We start from the raw sequence: 17,824 nt of genomic DNA, 5'->3' as shown, positions 1-17,824 counted from the left end.
AATATATTAATAACATAATTAAAAACATAATTAAAGAAGAAAAATATGAATAATAAAAGAGAGCTTCTGAAAAATATGAAAATAGAAGTAGCTCTGCGCGCTGCTGAAATAACAGTCCGCTTCATCCCCTAGTTCCTACTTAATGTTTAAAAATTAAAATTAATTAGAATATATTAATAACAAACCTAAAAACATAAAAACATAATTAAAAAGTAATAGCATAAATAAATATTAAAAAAATATAATTAAAAGGAAATAACATAATTAAATTCTAAAAAGACATAATAAAAAGAAATAACATATTAATAAGATAATAAAAAACATAATTAAAAACATAATTAAGGAAGAAAAATATGAGTAATTAAAGAGAGCTGCTGAAAGATAAGAAAATATAAGTAGCTCTGCATGCTGCTGAAACAACAGTCCGCTTCATCTAATGGTTCCTACCTGAAACCTGTAAATCATAATTAATAAGAATATATTAAAAACGTAATTAAAACCATAAAAACATAATTAAAAAGAAATAACATAATAAAAATCTGAAAAGACATAATGAAAAGAAATAACATATTAATAACATAATTAAAAACATAATTAAAAACATAATTAAATAAGAAAAATATTAGATAGAAAAGAAAGCTGCAGAAAGATAAGAAAATAGAAGTAGCTCCACACGATGCTAAGACAGCAACTAAGACAGCACAGAGGCCCACACCCATGTCCCCATCCCATGGGTCCCACCCGAGACTAATAAATCATAATTAATAATAGTAAATAAGAATGAAAAATATGAAATAAAAAAGAGAACCCCAAAAAGAGAAGAAAAGAGAAGCAGCTCTATAAGATCCTGAGAAAGCAACCCGCACAGAGGCCCACACCCATGTCCCCATCCCATGGGTCCCACCCGAGATATATATAGAAGATAATTAATGACAGTAAATAAGAAAAAATAGAAATGACAGTAATTATACGGACGACAAAATGCTGAATTTAATTTGATTAAAGTTAAGAAAAATAAAAGATTAATTAAAAAGAAATGAAATATTCCGTACATAGATATAAATAAATATTATTCTCTCTGAAAGAAATATTATATTTATTAATCGATAATATATGATAATATATGTACATGATCTCTATAACGTTGCTAAGAATATCCTATTGTTTGAATATTAGTTAATCATTCCTTCACGTGTTTGCGATCCCACGACTCGGACCTAGCTGAAAAGAAATAATGAAAGAAAAAAGAATTAGTATATATGTATATTAATAATACGAACGATAAACTTCGGAATTTAATTTAATTAAACTTAAAAGCTAAGAAAAAAAGAATATTGATTAAAAAAGAATGAAAAATTCTGAATACTGATCTAAAAAAATATTATATTACTTTTACATTTCATAGATATGTGATTTTAATATAGAACTCGATTTTATTAAAATAAAATTATGAATTGTATTGAACTTTAGAAAAGAAAAAATGTGCTAAATTTATAAATCGACTTTAACGTAAAATTTGATTTTATTAAACTAGAATCATAAATTCAATTAAGTTTTTAAAAAAAGTTTAATATTAAAAAGACATAAAATATGAAATAATCCTATTCGCGTACGCGTGGCAATGTGGGAATATTATTTACGGAAAGTTACTTCGTCTCAGTTTTTTAAATTTACATCCGTACACCCATCACCATAAGAGCATTTTGAGTGACAACATGGTAAAATTAAAATACTAACATAGTAAAATTAAGAGCCATTTTCGAAAGTTCCTAGTGAACCTTCGAAAATAACTCAATAGCCTAATAGTTGTCCTCTTGAGCCACATGTTGTCTTCGGCATATAGCTTCTTCTTTGCCTCAACCTAATCGATTATCACTCTAAAACTGTTACGACAAAATTTGATTCCAAATTCTAAGATATGAAATATAACTCTAATACAACCCTAACGAATCTGAAAACTTATTATTATCCTTACGAAAGATACTTTTTCGCTGCGTGGGAAAAATTAGATATTAATTATAAAAAAATTAAAAATTAGATAATAGTATATTAATTGCTGAAAATCCTGAACTAAAAAATAATTAATTTATCATCTAGGCTTACGGACTACGTCTCTTTGTTTTTTAGCAATCATTCTACTCGATTTATCTCTTTCAAAATCAATGACTCTATCGAGACTTTTTTTGTATCAATTTAAATTGATTAAATATTTAATTAATAATTATTTAAATATATAAAGCAAACCCTTGGACTTTCCTTCTTACAAACGAATATTTTAATTATTGTAATAAAATCATCCACAGTTTCGTTTGTAATCCAGAGAGTATCCATCGCGAGTGTCTTCTTACTCGTTCCATATTAGAACTTATGAATATCGATTCTTTACTTATTTCCGCGCGAGTAAAATATTTAAAAATGTATTAAAATATTCAAAATCTCAAATAATTATAAACGCGTTTGAGCAAGAAGACCCTATCCTGATCTAATAAATAAATGAAAAAATAAGAAACCATTCACGAGTAAATCTCCGAAGAAATTTACTCGTGGTCACTCAATGCTCTTCTACTAATTAATTACAACCAATCACCCTTGCCGATCCGGACCTTTCGTCCTCGACATGATTGAGTGATTGGAGGGACTTAAAAATTCACTCACTACTTAAGAAGTTCTGCGATGGCTCCAAAACACTCGTTCAAATTGAAATTGAAAGTGAACGATTCGTATGTGGTTGAAAATTAGGTAGCTCGACATCGAAGTTGATCAAAAATTTCTTCAATGATGCACTGACTTTATATCGCGATAGTTATTTTTTAAAGAACGGTCACTGAATTTACTTCGCGAAACTATACTGTCTTTTATAAATACAGCCTATGCGACTGTTAAAAAATTAATAAAGTTTGCGAACAAACACTGACTCTAACGACTGCATTGCACGCAGACGTTGCAAAAACTTTTGCTTTTTAAATCGCGAAACGCGAACGAACGAACACTGCTTCTACTTTGCGATATTCATATTTAAGAGATACAAATATTTGATTACAACATTGGTTCCCAAGCGATTGCAATGACGTTCTGAAAAATCAAAATAAAAACAAAATTATTAATATCACCGTTATAACAAGAAACTGTATAAATTATTGAAGAAACGTAAGATATAAAAATATATTTACCTTAATATTCGTTGATACTTGCAACGAAGACATCCTGAGACACTTGAGATGTTTACTCGTCAAAAGAAAAAAGAGAAATGATTCGGTAATCGCGATTTAGAATTTTTAATGTTTAAATAAATGAAATATTGTTTATAAATTACTCTATTCTATCCCGCGTGCAATAAAAATCATTTTAATAATTACAAAATTACCGAAAATATTAATTTATAAGCTTTATTGTTTAGAAAAGTGAATCGCGATGTGCACAGGTCGGAGGACAAGAGGAAACTAACTCGCGAACTGTCAAAGTCGAAAAAAAGTGCGTTTATGTTTATATTACACGAGGCAACTACTCCGAAATTAAAATTTTAAATAATAGAAATTTATATTAAAATTATTTTAAGTCCCGCACGCGATTCAGACTTTTTAATGTTTAAATAAATGAACTATTGTTTATAAATTACTCTATTCTATCCCGCGTGCAATAAAAATCATTTTAATAATTACAAAATTACCGATTATATTAATTTATAAGCTTTAGTGTTTAGGAAAGTGAATCGCAATGTGCACAGGTCGGAGGACAAGAGAAAACTAACTCGCGAACTGTCAAAGTCGTGAAAAAGTGCGTTTATGTTTATATTACACGAGGCAACTACTCCGAAATTAAAATTTTAAATAATAGAAATTTATATTAAAATTATTTTAAGTCCCGCACGCGATTCAGACTTTTTAATGTTTAAATAAATGAACTATTGTTTATAAATTACTCTATTCTATCCCGCGTGCAATAAAAATCATTTTAATAATTACAAAATTACCGATTATATTAATTTATAAGCTTTAGTGTTTAGGAAAGTGAATCGCAATGTGCACAGGTCGGAGGACAAGAGAAAACTAACTCGCGAACTGTCAAAGTCGTGAAAAAGTGAGTTTATGTTTATATTACACGAGGCAACTACTCCGAAATTAAAAATTTAAAGTAATAGAAGTTTACACTAAAATTATTTTAAGTCCCGCTCGCGATTCAGACTTTTTAATGTTTAAATAAATGAACTATTGTTTATAAATTACTCTATTCTATCCCGCGTGCAATAAAAATCGTTTAAATAATTATAATATTACCGAAAATATTAATTTATAAGCTTTATTGTTTAGGAAAGTGAATCGCAATGTGCACAGGTCGGAGGACAAGAGAAAACTAACTCGTGAACTGTCAAAGTCGTGAAAAAGTGAGTTTATGTTTATATTATACGAGGCAATTACTCGGAAATTAAAATTTTTAAGTAACAGAAGTTTATATAAAAATTATTCTAAGTCTAGAAAAAATGTGTTTATGTTTACATTACGCCAACTACTAGGTGACTAAAATTATTAATTATTAAAGTAGAGGAATTTTATATTAAAATTTAATATAAGTTTCTCGTTCGTTCCCGTCTTTTTAATAATTAAACTAATGTATTATTATTTAAATATTACTTTATTCTATATCGATTTCAATATTGGACGGTTCTTAATATCTATACGATCTTTAATGGAATATATTATTGCTTAAATATTGGATTATCGCATATCGCGTACTTTGTACACTGTTTATATAATTAGATATTAGTCGTATCTATGAGATGATTAAATATAGTCGTATGGAGACAGTGTATTTCGACGTTTATTCCTGAAAGTACGAAAGAAGACTGACGTAGTAACTCGCATTGTCCTTCCAATGGTCCATCTTGTTGACATTATCGATCTACGAAAGTTGAAAGGAAATTATTTTGTCTAACGCATTTAAAAAGCTATGCAACGCTTTGAGTAATGTAATATTGTTTAATTATTATCTCATCTTACCCCGAGTATATTGTGCATTATTTAAACTATTATAAAACTGTCATATCTGTAAGATGATTAAATGTAGCGATATAGTGAGAGAGAGGGTACTTCGAAATTTACTCCTCGGGGTACGAAAGTAGACTAACGTAGAAACTCGCATTGTCATTCCAATGGTCCTTCTTCTTGTTGATATTAAACGATCAACGCACGCTGAAAGGAAAATATTTCAAGCCCAACGCGTCGCAAGAATATAATATAATATTATATTGAAAATTTAACTCTATTTAAATATTCATTTACATTTTTTTTTAATATTTTTGTTTGGAACTACGTAATGTTTAAATGAATTTGCTATCAGTTTAAATTCTACGCGTACGTTTCAATTTTTTTAAGTAATTCGAAAATTATCGAAATAATGATTTATTTAAGTTTAACTATATGGAAAGAGATGTTTACCCTTCGGAAGACAAAAGAAAACTGTTTCGATATTCGTCAAAGTCAATCTATCGTTCCTTTTTATCGATATTACATGTAGCCAACAACTCTGTGATCGTTAATTGAAATGAATTTAATATTAAGTTAAAATTGTTTTATATTTTATCAATATTTCATTAATATTTCGTAATAAAATCTTTGCATTTATTCTTTGTATTTCTCCTTCTAACGCACATAATTCCTACATCTTGTGCTTTTTAAGGAATTCCTTTGTCATTTAAAATAATCTAAAGATTTGTTTACTCTTGTTTTTCGACTTGCATTTTGTTCATCAGATGATAAATAATTCAGAGCTGCTGTTAAATTATGATACCCTTCGAAGGGCAACCTTTTTTTATAAATGCATTAAATGGTAGCGGTGTTATATGATCGTTCGCAAATTGATTGTAACGCATCCTGGTGTTACATTCTTTGAATTAAAAATATTCTATAATAGCGCTTTAGAAACAAGTAATACCAAATACAGATATGTTTTCAACTTTTCCTTTCTTCATATTGAACCGTGTTATTAAAAAAAAACGCTTCAATATTGATCAACGGAAGATTGAAACATTCATTAAATTATTTTATTACGTTGTTTCGTTATTAATAACGATTATCAATAACGATTATTAATAAGCGATTATAAATGTTTAGTAAATGTATCTTTCCGCACTTTTTATACATTTATCCTTTCATTTATTAACTAATAAATGTACAAATATTTAATAAAATATTATAATTCATTACCGTATTCGTGTACCCACGATATATTTTTTCTTAAGTTACTTGTTTTATTCCAAAATCTTGATTGCATATTTAATTTTCTAAGAATGTCAAACAATTAAACTTAATTTTAGTTAAAACGTGTTGGTAAAATCTCTTTCCCTCTCTCCCTGTGGGGGTATGTATTGTTTATTTGAGAAAAAATTAAAGAAACAAGTTTAATTAAATCACATTTTTTACAAATTTATCCGTCAACGCTATAATAAAATCTCCTGTGAAACAGAAATGCGTTTATCAAAAGATATCCACATTTAACTGTACTATGGAAATATATTTAATCATCCAATTTTCGCATACTTATATAACCGAACCAGAAGCCGATCATATTCTATATAGCTCTGTATCTATAGTTAGATCTTTCTACTCTTCTCTTCCGTATTACAAACATCAGTATAGCTCCAGCAATTCCTATAAGTGTTATAACAAGTGTAATACCTACAACTAAAATATACATAATTAATCATAAATGAATTAATTATTTGTAAATAATAAAGAATTTCGTCGTCGCGCATATACCTATTATAAAACAGCAAGTATGTACTTACATATAATTTGATAAGTTAGTATCGAAATATTATCAGATTGTAATTTAAGGCATCTGCTTATATTTGTCAAAGAACCATTTGTTTTTGGACACTTTATGTCGAGTATTTTACAAAATAAAGGAAACAGATCAGTATTTTTGAATGGTTCCAACTTGCAACCAGGAACAAATGCAGGTCCTTTTGCAAAAAATATTGGATGCATTTCTATTGCTCCATTGTCATAACCATGTAATCCAAATTCTGATGTGCTATCGACTGTAAAAAAAGACATGTTACTTAAAAATACATGTTACTTAAAAATATATACCTCTTATAATAATAATAATAATATTATTATTATAATATTAATATTATTATTATTATTATTAATATTATTATTATTATTATTATTATTATTATTATTATTATTATTATTATTATTATTATTATTATTATTATTATTATTATTATTATTATTATTATCACTTGGACTTGTAACTATTATATGGAATTAGAAATAATGTATAAAGGAAGCATGATTTTTACGTATCAATGTATAAGTAATTACCAGTGATATTAAACTTTTTCTTATAAAACTGAATAGTGTCGTTAAGATTCTGAAACGCATATCCCACGTTTGCTATAACAAAAATAGGGCCAACACGTTTGTTATTGCCATAATGATATTTTTCTGGAATTTCGTGTTTTCTGTAAACTTTGAAATTCATTGTTTCTTCTGCGGCAAATTTCAGATTTTGATATATTAACTCTTCTTTTCCTGAATAAATATAATCGGATTAAATGAAAAACGTAACTTGTGTAATTAAGTAACTTACAAAAGGTAATAAACTAACCTCGATTTGGATAAATATGTAAACCTGGTGATGTTCCTACAAAAGTATAATCAGTACTATTAATGTACTTATTCAAATCTATTATTCTGTCCAATGTAACAGTTGCCATCCCATGATCGCTTAAGTGGATAACATTAACATCATTTAAACCGTATTGCTCTAATTTGATATGTAAGTATTTTGTAATTTGATCTAATTTTTCAAGAATTTTATTAAAAGAATAATTGTTTATTCCAATGAAATGACCATGATAATCTGGTTCTTCTATATACAATATTCCTAAATTTATTGGCATTGTGGGGTCTACAAACCATGATATCAATGTATCTACTCTTTCTTCCCAATTAACAGTTTCGTTAAAGGCCTTGAAAAATGATAATATTTAATAATAATTTGTAAAATACAACTTACAAAGCACATTATACACATAAAGGGATATTTGAATGTTATATATGTAATATGAAAAATATACTTGTCTATAAGTAGGAGTGATGCCACCATATTCAAATATACTACCAGGCCACATCATTGTGCCACTATGTCTTCCTATATTTTTTTCATTAATTGTCCAAATCGGTAGAATCCTATTGTCGTAATGATAAAGTTGTGATGAATATTTGGTAATGTTGCCAGAGACAGGGTCATAAACTTCGTTGTCCACAACACCATGAGTTTCTGCATATAATCCAGTTGCCATTGTATGATGATTTGGAAAAGTTTTAGTAACAAAAATATTCATCATATAATCGGCATGCGTGCCTTCGTTCCTCAACTTATTCATATAAGGTGTAACATTTTTATTAAAGTAATCGTATCTGGAAAGAAATAATCTTCAAACGTACTATTAACGGGGTGACCTTGCGTGTGTGTGTGTGCGTGTGTGTGTGTGCGTGTGTGTGTGTGCGTGTGTGTGTGTCTGCGTATGTACGCATGTTAGTGTATGCGATATGCAAAGCTTCATACCTAAAAGCATCATATGATACCACTAATAATTTAGGATGTACGGATACAAATTGACCTTGTTTAATATTACATAAAATAAAAAGAAATAAAGTAATCGTGAGCATCATAGTTACAACTATATGTCAATGGAGGATAATAATACTTTTCATCATAAAACAATTTCAGTCACTCTTATTGTCCTTTGTATTTATTAAAAACATAGCTCTGACGGTACTACTTAACGCGTTTCGATTATATATTAAGTTTTATTCTCTTTTTTTTTTTTTTTTATTGTCCCATTTGCACTCACCACCCGCCCACCCACTCGACTGTCAGATCAATCAGAACGCCAACGAAAATATTTCATTATAACTTGTATAATGTTCGTTCTAGGGATTAAACAAAAAGGGCGGCAAACGTGTAATTTTTGAATTTCAGATACAGGTTATAAATACGATTTTTATTAATTATTAACAACTATAATTCGATCTGTTCTAATAACCGAGTAATACAATCGAATGTATCGCTTTATTTGGAAGCTTTCCCGTCACTTTTTTTTCCCTCTTTTTCCCTTTTTTCTCTTTACCATTTCCTATAATACTTTTATTGATAATGTAGTTGTATTCTCATTCGATTTTGTTTCACATGAAAACACCATATCGACTTAAGGCATCGAACGTATTGAAATTATGTCAGTTTATCGAAATGTACGCAATATTTAAATATACATATATCTATCATAAAATGAATCTAAATATGTAATATTTATACGTTGAAATATATAACGTTAATTCATCGAGATAATATTGAGAAATGTATCTTATTATCGAATGCTATTATAATTTACGCGAAATAATTGTGCATGAAAATATATCGAATTTTATTTGATGACATTTTTTCGTAAAATATGCAATGTACAATAAAGATCGAATGTTCATTGACATTTTTTAAAAAGAAGTTTAACAGTACTGCGTAGATAAATTTTTCGTTTTCGGGTATTGCAATAGCAATAGATGGTGCACAAGTCGCAAATCGCCATCTTGTGCACCACATGACCTCGTTGCCGCGTCCCGTGACCAGCTCACGTGAATTTTGGCAAATTCAAACATTTTTGGTGGAAAATATGGACATTTTGGATCAGCACCTTCAACAACAGGATGTCAGGTAGCGTTTATATTAACTATCGGCTGGTTAATGATGAAAACACATATTCCTCCTGTTCCGCCTGAGGTTTCGTCAAGGTCACCAGATAGTGCACGGTGCGCACTTACAGCCGTAGGACGACAGGAGTCGTGGAAGTAATAGGCATAGTTGTAACTGCAATGATATTTTATACGAACGTATTTCAGATAAAGCATTTTGTTTTCAGCACCGTTGGAACAAAGGATGAATCTGGAACAGGAATAGTTATTGAAGAAGCAGAGATTGTTGATTGTGAAGGTAAAAGGGTACTATCTTTTTTATATCTTACCTTTCTTTCTCTCTTTCTCTCCCACACACACACACACACACACACACACACACACACACACACACACACAACATAAATTATTATAATTTATGATATTTAAGAAATATGCGTTAACATTATTTGAAATTCTAATATATTGGGGATATATTAGATGGATAACGTTAATAAGTACGCATACGATTTCTCTCTTTCTATGTATATATATATATATACATATATATATATACACACACACATATTGAGTATACGATTATATATCAGCAGAAGCAGTTGGAGATGATGGAATGCGATATCAGGAAGCACTTGCTTATAGAGTGGTTCAAGTAAATGGTACGTCAAGCAGTAATGAAATAGAACTGCCTGTAGGACAACCAGGAAGCAATACTGTACAAGTTTTAACGTCTCCTTTGAATGGACAGTTTTATGTCATTGGCAATGCTAATGATGTTTTCACTACTGCTCAAACGTCTAGGTCATTAGTTCCAAGGACTACTCTTCAAATAGAAACACCAAGAAATTGTACTACTGGTTTAAAGAAGGTATTTATATTGAATGAAGTTCTAATTGTTCTCTTTTAAACAGAGGACAAATGGAAATCATATTTCAGAGAGACGACAGAAGAAGAGCAACGCACAATGAAGTTGAACGTCGGCGTAGAGATAAAATTAATAATTGGATTGCAAAATTAGGAAAAATAATACCTGAATGTAATGCCACGACCAATACTAGCGCAGGCGGTAATAGTGGAGAGGGAAAGGCAAATTATGAAACGCAGGTAATAGAAAATAGATTAGATAGATAGACGCTTATTCATTAGTCTATACGGTAATACATTTTTTTGGATTATTACAAAAAATGAATGTTCTTTTCTGATTTGGTTGTTAGAGCAAAGGAGGGATTTTAGCGAAGGCTTGTGAGTACATAGGCGAATTACGTGCAGCAAATCAGGGCTTGGGTCAATGTTTACGAGATAATGAAAAATTAAGACAGGAAATAACTGCCTTAAAACAGCTGATTTCGCAATTAAAACGCGAAAACCTTCAGCTTCGAACACAGTTGTCTTCATCTTCAGGGACAAGTGCTGATGTCCATTTGAGTTCGTAATTTTGAGTTAGAGTATAACATGTAAATATTAGCCGTCATGTAAGAATTAGAAATATCTACTTTGTTTTTCCTTTTCTCTCTCTCTCTCTCTCTCTCTCTCTCTCTCTCTCTCTCTCTCTCTCTCTCTCTCTCTCTCTCTCTCTCTCTCTCTCTCTCTCTCTCTCTCTCTCTTTTATTTTACTGTTTGCTGTTTTTTAAACTGACATCGACTTGTAGTAAATTCTATGATTTTGGAATCGTATCAGAATTTGATTAAATATTTACTTACAATTAGATGAATTAGAATATCCTAATAAATAATCATGAATGGTCTTTTATAATTATTACCACCTCAAATATGCAAATTGCATTTCAAATGCTGTGGTTTAAAGTATACTTTGTTAATATTGTTATTTGAGCAGTGTCTATGTAAGTTGCGCTATAATAATTGTTATTTTAATTATCATTTAATTAGGATTTTGAAAGTAATAAGAATGACCGAAATTTATGAATGCGTATAGGTGTGTGCGTGTGTGCGTGTGTGCGAGTGTGCGAGAGAGAGATAGCATTGCCGATGCTATGAAAACACGATGCAATATTTTAATATATGAAAATATTTCTTCTAATCCAAAGACGGGATTAAAACGTTTAGTTTCTGCAGTCAAGTTTTATATATATTATAAAATTGTACGTTCTTTCTCAATCTATATAACAGGTCAAAAAAATTTCTTTTATCATAAACAAGGCGGATTTGTATAATGAGAGTTTGAGTTATGTGTTCCATTTGATGATATTGTATATTTTTAAACCTGCAACCAAATTGACCACCAAGGTATAAACACGTTACTATTGTGTTTCATGTTTACAAATATATATTGCTTATTTATATTGTCACCATCGCGTTTCAATTTATTATGTTTTAAATCAATAAATTGGCCCAATGTTCATCAGACATTATTGTATCACATACAATAATTTTACGCTAAATTCTTCTCTTTAGTTTATTATTTCGAAATGTTTATACAATTGTGTAGATAAATTTAATAATGGATTAATTATCAGGAGAAAATTTTTGACTATCGTTATACAGATGCAATCACAATTATGAATATTTTTTGATCTGCAAATATCCAATTGAATATATGTGAATATCATTGGATATATTTTATTTTTAATACTTACCTTATATTAACGCGCGAAAAATGTAGTATAGAGTATGCAAGAAACTAGGATGGGATGTAAAACGTATTAATTGTACTTTTACGTTTGTGTAAACAACAATGTGATATTTGCGCATACATAGTAAATAACACAACTAAACTTTAATTAAGCAGTAAATAATTGTAATATATCGTTAATGTACATAGTATACTGCATTGTTACGTAATTATTATTGATCGTCATCGCGTCACATTAAAATAATCTGATAAAAGTGATCAAATGTTTGTCTTTTCTAAAATACAACCGTTTGGTAAAGATATTCCTTTTATTTATGACTTTTATTTACTTTTTACATATTTTACAATAGAATTAACGTCAAACTTTTTTACTGAAACAACAAATATATAGTATATAATTTTTCATTTTGCGCTCTACAGCAATGATTGATTATCTATGCTGAAAAGAAAAAGAAAAAAAAAAAAAAAAGAAAAAAAAAAAGATAAAAAGAAAAAAAAAAAAAGAAAAAGATCTTCCTCCACTAATGAGAGAAGAGAATGATTGTATACATTATAGCTAATGGTAACATGTCTTTCTTGCACTGAATTAACGCCGTTTAACGGCATAAAGCGGCTTTTTAAATTCAGTGAAAAATACAGTGATATCATTCTGTATCTTCACCATAGATTAAAAATCTATTAGATAATTGTTTGCCGTTATCCTTTGCCTGTTTATAAACAGAAAAAGGATTTCACGCGATATTTTCACATCCGTATTATACAAACAAATGTATAGAAGATGGAAGCGATAAGAATTTATTGCATAACTGAAATCTCATCTAATTTTATATAATTTCCTAATTTACAAGTGATTCTATCGCAAGTAATGTTGCAAGTAAATATATAAGAATTTTAAAGACATTCCCAAGTGACACAGAGAGGTATCTAAGAACATCCCGCGCTTTATTGTCTTAGGCGTATTTATATGCATTTTAAAGGTGCATTATCATCTAATATACACAAAAGCGTACATTTAATGCATTACACATATTTAACTACTTCATGAAAGTATAATTTATTATCATGAATGAAAATTATCGATTAGTGCTTTAACTGCCTTCTCTTTGCTTTCCGTTTTGATTTTTCTTTTTTTCTTTCCTTTTACTTTTAAATTAAATCGGGATATCCTTTGATCACAAACCATCTAAAAATGAAAGTGATCCAACATTGTTGCAAGTGACATTGCTAGTTGATACTATCGCAACAAATTAATCTTCTAAATTTCTAAATGCCTGTTGGATGTCTTCGTGTAACTGATCGAAATCGGCTCTTATCTTAGCTTCTCCATCCTTTACAGGATCCTAAAATGTATAATGTGTTTTAATTTTACATCGAGAGAGCCTTGAGTCTGATCGTCACACCAAGTGACCACGAAACAATGCACAAGTTATACAATTATTTACCTTAAATTTCATCGAGCTTAATTGATAAAGAATATTTCCCATACTGTCGCGAATTACATTCCATGTAATTTTATTGTCAGATTGAGCGGTAGATTCTACCGCGTGCCTTGCCATATCATAAAATGCAATCATGTTTCTTAACATTCCTACAGTTTTGTAAAATGGACAGAAACGATCGTACGGGGAGTAACTATGAGAAAAGATATAATTAATGGGTAAACTCATCATATAACATAGCTATGCATAAGATACTGATGACTGACCTGTTTTGTTGGAGAAAATCGTCTTTCAAAAGTTTCGCAACTTCCAATGTAATCTTGTCGGTTTCTGCGAGGGAAGCTTTACCAACCAGCTGCACGATCTCGGACAAATCCTCTTCCTCTTGTAAAATTTCTTTTACCTTTGTTCTCAATGGTACAAATTCTGGGAAGTTCTTGTCATAAAAATCATCTAACGCACGCAAATATTTACTGTACGATATGAGCCAATTAATCGATGGAAAATGTTTGCGTTGTGCAAGTTTCTTATCCAATCCCCAGAAGACCTAAAGTGCGCAACAGCGCACATAATATAGATAATATAATATAATATTTACGCAACAAAATTAATGATTTATAAAAACTTTTTTCGAAAATGAAAAAGAAAGAATTTTACCTGTACTATACCAAGCGTAGCGCTAGTTACAGGATCTGAGAAATCACCACCTGGTGGAGAAACGGCACCGACGATACTAACGGATCCCTCTCTGTCTGGATTTCCTAAGCATTTTACCCTATAATGAATATAATAGACTTGCATTATCAATGTAGTCGAACGATTGAAATTTATATTCATTGTATACAGATGACGTACCTTCCTGCACGTTCGTAAAAGCTGGCCAATCGAGCTCCGAGATATGCAGGATAACCAGAATCCGCAGGCATTTCAGCTAAACGACCAGATATTTCACGCAACGCTTCTGCCCATCGGGAAGTAGAATCTGCCATCATCGAAACATTGTAGCCCATATCCCTGAAGTATTCGGACAAAGTGATACCTACAAATGTCGAAATATTTTAGAAATGTCCGATGAGTTCGTTCGTTCGATTCGACTACTATAATCCAGTATAAATTTTTTTACCGGTATAAATAGAAGCCTCTCGAGCAGCTACAGGCATGTTGGAAGTGTTAGCTACCAGAGCCGTACGTTTCATGATGGATTCGGTAACGCCATCGATTTCGACGGTTAATTCGGGAAAATCACGTAACACTTCGGACATCTCATTGCCACGCTCGCCGCATCCTACATATATGATAACGTCGGAGTTGGAATATTTGGACAAAGCTTGAGAAATTACGGTTTTTCCACATCCAAAAGCACCAGGTATAGCCGTTGTTCCTCCTTGTACGCACCTACAATAATTATATTTACTTGATATAAAATTAACTACAACATAAAATTTCTATCAGGGAAATAATAATTTAATTCATGGAACAGTAAAAAAAGAAAAGAAAAGAAAAGAAAAGAAAAGAAAAGAAAAGAAAAGAAAAGAAAGAGAGGAACACATCTACATCTTTTGGCGATAATTTAAAGAACAGTTATCAAAATGGTCTCTCACGGAAAAAGTGAATCTAATACGCGTTGTCCAGTAAGCAACGGATGATTGGCCGGCAATTTTTCCGTAACTGGGCGGGGTTGACGTACTGGCCATACCTTTGAAATTTCAAAAAGAAATTTGTATCGTTTAATATCCTTACAGGAGTCAAATTAGATTTATCATTTATTAGAATAATTATCCTTAATAACCAAATAATCATCGATTTTACCTGAAGCATAGTATACTTTTGCCTCTCGCCGTCAAATTCTGTCTCTAGTACAACATCCTGTAAAGCAATGATAGATATTATATTAATTGACGATGTTAAATTTGGCCACTCGATATTGCAAAGATGCGCGCATCAATTTAAATCAAATAATATCCCTTCGAGGCTCATCCTCTTAGTCCCTAGAATATAAAAAACAAAAAAAAAACTCACGTCGACCGTATAATTTCCATTTGGCGCGATGTAAGTGACAGTGCCCTTGCTCTTTGGAGGTAAAATCATTCTATGCTTCACTAAGGTATTTTCATAAACTATACCGTAGAGATCACCGCCAGTTATATGACTGCCATTCTTTATATTCGAAGGATTAAATTCCCATGATGCGGTACGTGATAAACAAGGTACATTGATACCCTTTGGTATATAAATGGAATTGGTAAGCTCATTAATATCCTTCAACGGGCGCTGTATACCATCAAAAATACTGCCTAATATTCCAGGGCCCAATTCTACGGACAATGGTTTTCCTGTTCGAAGTACAGGATCCCCTACGGTAACGCCACTGGTTTCCTCGTATACCTATTATATAAATATAATATAGACAAAGGGAGAGTAATAAACGGGAGATGAAAACAATTCTTCAATTCCTTAATTTATTAAATATATGAGATAAGGAATACCTGAATAGTGGCCATGTCCCCTTCTAAACGAATGATTTCTCCTACCAGCTCGTAATACCCAACTCTAACTAATTCATACATAGCGGAGCCTGACATTTTCTCCGCAGTAACAACTACAAATAAATTACAATATGTTCGTTCGTTTTCATATTTTATATTTCTTGAAATTTCTTATTCTACATTCTATTCTACGAAAAGGTAAGAAATATTATGATGAACTAACCGGGCCCAGAAACGGCATAGACATATCCAAATTTAGATTCTTTCTCCTCGTGTCCAATTTTTGACAGCCCGTGGCTCGTCATTGTGTATTTTATTTATACGCTTGAGTGATATCTACCTGTAAGAAAAATTATCAAATAAGGCTTAGAAGTACATTGAAAAATAAGAAAAATATAAAAGTAATATTAAATAGGATTTTAAATATTTCAATAGGAAAAGAATTTTGAAATTATATTCGTTTAATCGATGGATATTTATTAAAAATCGAGACGTGACAGGAGTTAAGGCATAACCGAATAAAATATATATATCTTAATTATCATTAATTGACATTTCAGTTTTAATATAAAAAATAAAAATAAAAACCATTTCGCATGTAATATTATCTTTACAAATAATTTTATATTATATAAGACAATTTTGTAACGCAATGAGAAGTGGCGAAGAATTAATTGTCAGAGATTATCTTTCGAAAACTCACGTGAGATCAGGCTGTACGAAAAAGAGGCGTAGCCCTGCACTGGCAAAATAATTTTAAAAAGCTGATATTTAAATTTAACAATCGTATAATGACAAGATAATGAGAAATGCGTTTAATTAAATCCATATACGTATAAATATGTACGTTTAAAGCTTATATAGTTATTAAAAGCATACGGTAGCGTATAAAAATTAATCGTTGAATCTAAGACAACGTAAATCGATCGATACTAGGCGAATATGCATTTTGCACAAATATATAAACTTTTTAATATCGATTAAATACATTTTATTAAATATGTTTTTATTTATAGAAGAATTAAATATAAAAAAATATAATATTATAGACATAAAAACGATGGAAAACTTACAACAACGTTCAGCGTTTCATAAAGCGAATACACCCGATACGACTGGTAGAGGCTGGTGGCTGCTATCACAAGACGGGTCAGCTGACTGCCCGATGTGCTGATTTTCAACTGAACATAAAGCCAATCAATTCTTCGGGCGCTTTACAATAAACGACCCTACGACAATTGCTATTGGTTTATGTTAAAACTGTACGTATTTGGATCTTTTTATTGGATATTCTATCCATTCGAAATTCTTTTCGACTCGCACTATTCTTCGCACTATTCTGTTGGACATAAAAAAATTTCAGAAATTGTTATTAAAAGTATCTTTTTATTATTCGAAAAAAAAAAATCAAAAAACAAAAAAACAAAATGTCCTTTTGTCAATAGAAAGTATCGTTCAAATATTACAGGTTCATGAATATATAATTGAATATTTTATCGATATAATAATAATCGCGATTCACTTCACATGCACGAATCAGAAAAAGTAATTGGTTGTATATATATATATATATATATATATATATATATATATATATATATATATAGACAC

The 17,824-nt window shown here is 30.2% G+C and overlaps 3 protein-coding genes across 9 annotated transcripts; 1 reads left to right on the top strand and 2 right to left on the bottom strand.

Annotated features, from left to right (window-relative positions):
* Positions 1-6,200: 6,200 nt before the first annotated feature.
* Positions 6,201-8,719, bottom strand: LOC118441376 (ectonucleotide pyrophosphatase/phosphodiesterase family member 5). Of its 3 annotated transcripts, XM_035865720.2 has the most exons (7): positions 8,578-8,719; positions 8,087-8,429; positions 7,615-7,978; positions 7,329-7,538; positions 6,782-7,036; positions 6,534-6,677; positions 6,201-6,448 (listed from the first exon to the last, which is right to left on the bottom strand). In XM_035865720.2, exons 1-6 carry the CDS (start codon positions 8,682-8,684, stop codon positions 6,565-6,567), a joined length of 1,392 nt encoding a protein of 463 aa, XP_035721613.1. In that variant the 5' UTR covers positions 8,685-8,719; the 3' UTR covers positions 6,201-6,448; positions 6,534-6,564. The 3 variants fall into 3 exon arrangements, with proteins under 3 accessions (XP_035721613.1, XP_085520982.1, XP_085520983.1); XM_085664856.1 differs by having other exon boundaries at positions 6,201-6,677; XM_085664857.1 differs by having other exon boundaries at positions 6,201-6,644.
* Positions 8,720-8,748: 29 nt separating this feature from the next.
* LOC118441053 (Vacuolar H[+] ATPase 68 kDa subunit 2) lies at positions 8,749-17,430 on the bottom strand. Of its 2 annotated transcripts, XR_014983838.1 has the most exons (13): positions 17,287-17,430; positions 16,437-16,553; positions 16,214-16,326; positions 15,747-16,112; positions 15,537-15,593; positions 15,329-15,423; positions 14,851-15,122; positions 14,583-14,766; positions 14,385-14,502; positions 13,994-14,274; positions 13,731-13,920; positions 12,293-13,628; positions 8,749-9,873 (listed from the first exon to the last, which is right to left on the bottom strand). XR_014983838.1 is itself a non-coding variant. In XM_085664855.1 (12 exons), the coding sequence occupies exons 2-12, from the start codon at positions 16,516-16,518 to the stop codon at positions 13,536-13,538; spliced, it is 1,851 nt and encodes a 616-aa protein (XP_085520981.1). In that variant the 5' UTR covers positions 16,519-16,553; positions 16,917-16,955; the 3' UTR covers positions 12,621-13,535. The 2 variants fall into 2 exon arrangements, 1 of the variants encoding a protein (XP_085520981.1); XM_085664855.1 differs by lacking the exons at positions 8,749-9,873; positions 17,287-17,430 and adding an exon at positions 16,917-16,955 and having other exon boundaries at positions 12,621-13,628.
* On the top strand, positions 9,590-11,254 carry LOC118443330 (upstream stimulatory factor 1). 4 transcript variants are annotated; one of them, XM_035870263.2, is made up of 5 exons: positions 9,590-9,720; positions 9,926-9,996; positions 10,292-10,566; positions 10,635-10,802; positions 10,913-11,254. In XM_035870263.2, exons 1-5 carry the CDS (start codon positions 9,608-9,610, stop codon positions 11,129-11,131), a joined length of 846 nt encoding a protein of 281 aa, XP_035726156.1. In that variant the 5' UTR covers positions 9,590-9,607; the 3' UTR covers positions 11,132-11,254. The 4 variants fall into 4 exon arrangements, with proteins under 4 accessions (XP_035726156.1, XP_035726067.1, XP_035726331.1 ...); XM_035870174.2 differs by having other exon boundaries at positions 10,289-10,566; XM_035870438.2 differs by having other exon boundaries at positions 9,718-9,854.
* Positions 17,431-17,824: the final 394 nt, after the last annotated feature.

The sequence above is a fragment of the Vespa mandarinia genome, chromosome 2, assembly GCF_050613455.1.
Source record: "Vespa mandarinia isolate Hongniang chromosome 2, ASM5061345v1, whole genome shotgun sequence".
NCBI classification, from domain to species: Eukaryota; Metazoa; Arthropoda; class Insecta; order Hymenoptera; family Vespidae; genus Vespa; species Vespa mandarinia.
The sequence above is the reverse complement of the archived record's forward strand: the minus strand, read 5'-3'. Positions and strand labels throughout refer to the sequence as shown.

Bases quoted from the DNA above. Each gene is read 5' to 3' on its own strand.
- LOC118441376 (XM_085664856.1), bottom strand. From the start codon at position 8,684: ATGATGCTCACGATTACTTTATTTCTTTTTATTTTATGTAATATTAAA. The intron at 7,037-7,328 runs GTAATTACTTAT...CTTTTTTTACAG, and splicing joins GAAAAAGTTTAATATCACTG to TCGATAGCACATCAGAATTT. The intron at 6,678-6,781 runs GTAAGTACATAC...TGTATATTTTAG, and splicing joins ACTAACTTATCAAATTATAT to TTGTAGGTATTACACTTGTT.
- LOC118443330 (XM_035870174.2), top strand. From the start codon at position 9,608: ATGACCTCGTTGCCGCGTCCCGTGACCAGCTCACGTGAATTTTGGCAA. The intron at 9,721-9,925 runs GTAGCGTTTATA...TTTTGTTTTCAG, and splicing joins CTTCAACAACAGGATGTCAG to CACCGTTGGAACAAAGGATG. The intron at 9,997-10,288 runs GTAAAAGGGTAC...ATTATATATCAG, and splicing joins AGAGATTGTTGATTGTGAAG to CAGAAGCAGTTGGAGATGAT.
- LOC118441053 (XM_085664855.1), bottom strand. From the start codon at position 16,518: ATGACGAGCCACGGGCTGTCAAAAATTGGACACGAGGAGAAAGAATCT. The intron at 16,113-16,213 runs GTATTCCTTATC...TTTATATAATAG, and splicing joins GGGACATGGCCACTATTCAG to GTATACGAGGAAACCAGTGG. The intron at 13,921-13,993 runs GTCAGTCATCAG...CTTTTCTCATAG, and splicing joins GATTTTCTCCAACAAAACAG to TTACTCCCCGTACGATCGTT.